This window comes from Cololabis saira, chromosome 6 (genome assembly GCF_033807715.1).
Source record: "Cololabis saira isolate AMF1-May2022 chromosome 6, fColSai1.1, whole genome shotgun sequence".
Classification (NCBI taxonomy): Eukaryota; Metazoa; Chordata; class Actinopteri; order Beloniformes; family Belonidae; genus Cololabis; species Cololabis saira.
Genome location: NC_084592.1, coordinates 30,816,098 through 30,820,756, shown reverse-complemented (window position 1 = coordinate 30,820,756; position 4,659 = coordinate 30,816,098). Strand labels below are relative to the sequence as shown.

Below are 4,659 nucleotides of genomic sequence, written 5' to 3'. Positions count from 1 at the left end.
TAATCACTTGCCAATACAGTGGGGTTTGTGACTAATCAGACTGAGAAATTAGCAAAATACCAGCAAAGCAAATGCCATGTACCATTCGTATATATATGTTTTCTTTCTTTTTTTTTTAGGGCAGATCAGGTTCGGGAATGAAGTAGAGAAGGAGTTTATATTGCATTTCATTATATAGATTTAAACAAAAGAAGAAAGAAAATAGTTGTAATTTTGTTTAAATATTTTTAAATGTTGATTTAGCACAGTGAACTTCATGGTGTTTAATTTGCTTTATTTTCTCATTTCTAGCTCTCATTAACAGAGCAGCACACCTTGCTCATTTTAAACATTTTATCTTGTAAGATCGTCAACCTGTGTGATCAGATCTGCAGGTTTACAACACGACCTGTTGTGTTTTGCTTCCAGATCCAGCCGGGGAGATAATCTTTGTGGATTTCCTGTTTACTCGTCACTCAATTTCCTAATAACATGAAGAAAAACACTCAGCCCCAACAAGCTGCCAAGCACTTCAAGCAGATGTGACACAAAGACGGAACTCCCTGACGACCAGCTTTATCCCCATTTGATCTGTTGCAACTACGTTAAGTCAGGTGAGATGAAACTTCAGCTTTTTAAAAGTTTTATCATTAGTGTTTTGAATCAACTGATGCTAACCAGTCATAGAGATGAAAAGGAACCTTTATATAATGCGTTTACCCTCTAGGTCAACACACTTTGTAAATAGTTTGTCTGAGGTTTTTCTAGTTTCTGATGGAAAAATATTTAACTTTTATGATCTACTGAGATACGTTTGACTTTAAATTCCAAAAGCACCAAAGTATCAGTGGTGTATTTTACATAGTCATCTGCCAGGAAATTGCAGGCTTTAATGCCGTGAGTTTGTAGGATTAGTGTGCGTCAGTTTCACTGAACTGTGTTTTTCAGGCTTCAAACAGCTTTTCATTTATCAAAAGATATTTTGCCAGCAGGATGTTCAGAGTATATACCACTCATGTTTGTCCGGTTGATGTAAGATCACAACCATTAAGTGAAAAAACAAGAATTGCAGAAGTGTGGTGTGTGTTATAAATGTTTCCCGGTGTTGTGCCGGATTCAGCACCCCTGCCGTGAAAAGCACCCCCTCGTCGTACACACAATGACAAAAATTATATTCTCATTCCACACACTCACATGAACACATACTTAGGAGTTTATATTCAATGATAAGTAGACCAAGAAAAAAAAACAACACACTGACACTTCAATATATTTATATATACACACTCACACAAACACATACTTGGGAGTTTATATTACATATATTTACAAATATTATGGAAGACAACACAGTAAGCAGGCTATTAATTAATGACATCAATAACCATTTACCCGATTTTTGTTATGTGTGACTGTGATTGTGGGAAAGTATGACTATTGTGGAATCCATGAGCGCATTTAAACATGAATCATTAACACAAAACTGGACGCTAAACAGTGTGTACGACGAGGGGGTGCTTTTCACGGCAGGGGTGCTGAATCCGGCACAACACCGGCTTGTGAGTTTCCATTTGTGCTATTTACAGATGTGACCAAAAGTTAAGCAGTGGCACACTTTAACTTAAGAACATTTGAAGTCTTTAATTACATTAGATTGAGTGGCTCATGGATGCTCTTGTCTGAGTCCAACCTTGCCCCATTCCAATTGGTTTGATATGTTCTGTACCACTAAAAATAGCTATGAACTGGAGGAGTACCTCCTTCTTCTGTCAGGTGAATGGGTATAATTGGCCAGGACAGGTGAACATTACCACGAGTCCTGTATCATCGTGCTAAAAGTGGGCACTTCTATAGCTGCCTTGCTAAAAGACTAAAGAACAGCGAGTCAACAAAATGTATTTGACAAAACTGGTATGCTGTAGCCTACGTAGCTGGACAGGAACCAACTCAGAGAACAGTTTTAGTATAATATATAGGTAGCTAAAAACATCATTTCAGACATGACTCCAAGTACAATAGCACTTAAGTGAGATGTGTAATCAGAAATAAGCCAAGACAAAGCAGGCAACTTAACTGACACATCAAAATAAGAAACCACTGTGCTCTACTGCTGCTTACACACTGTGTTGATTTTGTCTTTATTCAGACTCTGCTGCAGGATGGAAACCCCCTTTGATTATAATTACTTCAATTCCGTCTACTTTTCCAACACCACATTTCCATCGTATGGTTTCCAGTCAGTTCCCTGTGATGTGAAAGTGCCTGGGTTCAACTCCATCGGCCTCATGATCATCTATATCATCGTGTTTGTGTTCAGCATCATTGGCAACAGTGTGGTTGTCTTCGTCGTCTTCTCTATGAAGAAAGGCAAAGCCAGCACGGATGTCTACTTGATGCACCTGGCGATGGCTGACCTACTCTTCTGTCTCACCCTTCCCTTCTGGGCTGCCTACACTCATTATGGTTGGCTCTTTGGCGACTTCCTGTGCAAACTCCTTTCAGGCTTTCAGGAGGCATCTATTTACAGTGGCGTCTTCCTGCTGGTGTGCATTAGTGTGGATCGTTATTTCGCCATCGTGAGAGCCACGCGAGTGCTGTCCTCGCATCACCTGCTGGTAAACGTGGTATGCAGTCTTGTGTGGGTGGTGGCTGCAGTGCTGTCTCTACCTGTGGCAATTAAGAGGGAACAGATAAAGGCTGCTGACCTGGGCCAGACCATCTGCTACGAAAACCTGACCGGTGAAAGCAGCGACCAGTGGCGAGTCAGCATGCGAGTTCTGCGCCACACAGTGGGCTTTTTCCTCCCTCTGGCGGTGATGGTCGTCTGCTACGGCTGGACCGTGGTGAGGCTGATTCACACCCGCAGTCAACAAAAGCACAAAGCCATGCGGGTGATCCTGGCAGTGGTGTTAGCATTCGTTCTCTGCTGGCTGCCTCATAACCTCAGCGTTCTGATCGATACGCTCGTGCGAGGGGGATCCCTGAGAGTGGAGACTTGTGAAGGTCTCTACAAAGTGGAGGTGATGCTAAATGTGACCCAGGTCATTGCCTTCATGCACTGTGCCGTGAACCCAATACTGTACGCCTTCATCGGGCAGAAGTTCAGGAACCAGATGCTCTTGGCGCTTTACAAACAAGGCCTGATCAGCAAGAGGATACGCATGGCTTACAGGAAGGGCTCAGCCAACAGCATGGGGAGCAACAGGTCTCGAAACACCTCTGTCACCATGTAAATAACCTCTGACGGCTGACCATTCTCATCGTCAGAATGTGCCCCTAAAAATGGCCAAAATTCCTAATCATCAAAGCCCAGAGAGAGAGCGAGAGAGAGAGAGAGAGATCACAGCAGATTTGATATTGTTGTAGATGTTAAATAAAGTCTTGCAAGATAGCAAAAAAAACTGGCAATTTAAATATTGCCTGACTATTCACAATCTGAAGCAAGTTTAGTGTTCATTACTCCATCCATGGTTTTGTCTGAACCAGAGAGCTTTGTGACACAGCATCACAGAAAAGAGGTCACAGATAACATCACACTCACATTGAATAATGTTGCTTTATGCAAAAAATGATTTAGAAAGGATTTAGGCTCCACAATAACCTGCAAACCAAAGATCACTTTTTGAAGCCCCCCAAATTTTAGTCCTGAACAACGCATATATCAAGTTTACAGTAGAAGAGTGGAGAAAGAGATTCCTTAATTTATAAATGAAAATTTTAAGATTTGAAGAGCGCCGATTACCTTTTTTTTCATCTTTTTGACTTTTCTATTGAGAACTGAGATGTTGTCATTGTTTCCATTTGAATTATGAAACCTTCTTTCTTTCACTGTTTCTCAAAACAAGAGAAAAAAATGTTTTTTTCACTATCAGATACAGTATCTTTTAAACAGGAAGAGATGGTGAAATCTTGTTTCTGTTTTTATGTGTTCCGTGCACTGATAAATTACTTTCATCAAGGGAACCTGTCTGTAGAAACAACTGAAATGTTGTAAGTTCTGCTTTTTACTCTTTTAGCAACTTTTTGTGCATCATGAATAAAATAAATGTTCTTTTATTCTAAATAATTGCTTATTCTCATAATCTATCAATGTGTCTCAACAATACTCAATTTCCTGCTTTTATGTGTGTACATGGTATATATATATATATATATATATATATATATATATATATATATATATATATATATATATATATATATATATATATATATATATATATATATATATATATATATATATATATATGTACATGTACATGGATATGTATATGTACCGGTACGTATATACTGTATACATACAAAGCACAAACCAAATGCTATTGTTCAACAACTCATGATCAGATGCTGTTTCATTGGCTATGTTCCTGTTATTTTTTGGTTTGGGTAATAGTGAGAGAATTGGAGGACTTGAGTCAAGTCTGCGTCTCTTCTTGATTACACAAGCTTTTCAATACTTCCCACAATATTTTTTGTAGGAGAGGCTGGGGTCACACCCTGGACAGGTCACCAGTCCATCGCAGGGCCACATATATACAAATAACCATCCACACTCACACCTACGTGCAATTTCGAAACATCAATTAACCTAATATGCATGCTTTTGGACTGTGGGAGGAAGCCGGAGTACCCGGAGGTAACCCACGCAAGCACAGGGAGTCGAACCGGGAACTTTCTCGC

At 39.8% G+C, this 4,659-nt stretch overlaps 1 protein-coding gene across 1 annotated transcript; it reads left to right on the top strand.

The window, feature by feature from the left end:
• The first annotated feature begins 476 nt into the window (after positions 1-476).
• cxcr2 (chemokine (C-X-C motif) receptor 2) lies at positions 477-4,002 on the top strand. The gene is made up of 2 exons (XM_061724538.1): positions 477-593; positions 2,126-4,002. Exon 2 carries the CDS (start codon positions 2,139-2,141, stop codon positions 3,210-3,212), a length of 1,074 nt encoding a protein of 357 aa, XP_061580522.1. The 5' UTR covers positions 477-593; positions 2,126-2,138; the 3' UTR covers positions 3,213-4,002.
• The last annotated feature ends 657 nt before the right edge of the window (positions 4,003-4,659 follow it).

What these genes read in the sequence shown, in the direction of transcription:
- cxcr2 (XM_061724538.1), top strand. Translation starts at nt 2,139, where the DNA reads ATGGAAACCCCCTTTGATTATAATTACTTCAATTCCGTCTACTTTTCC.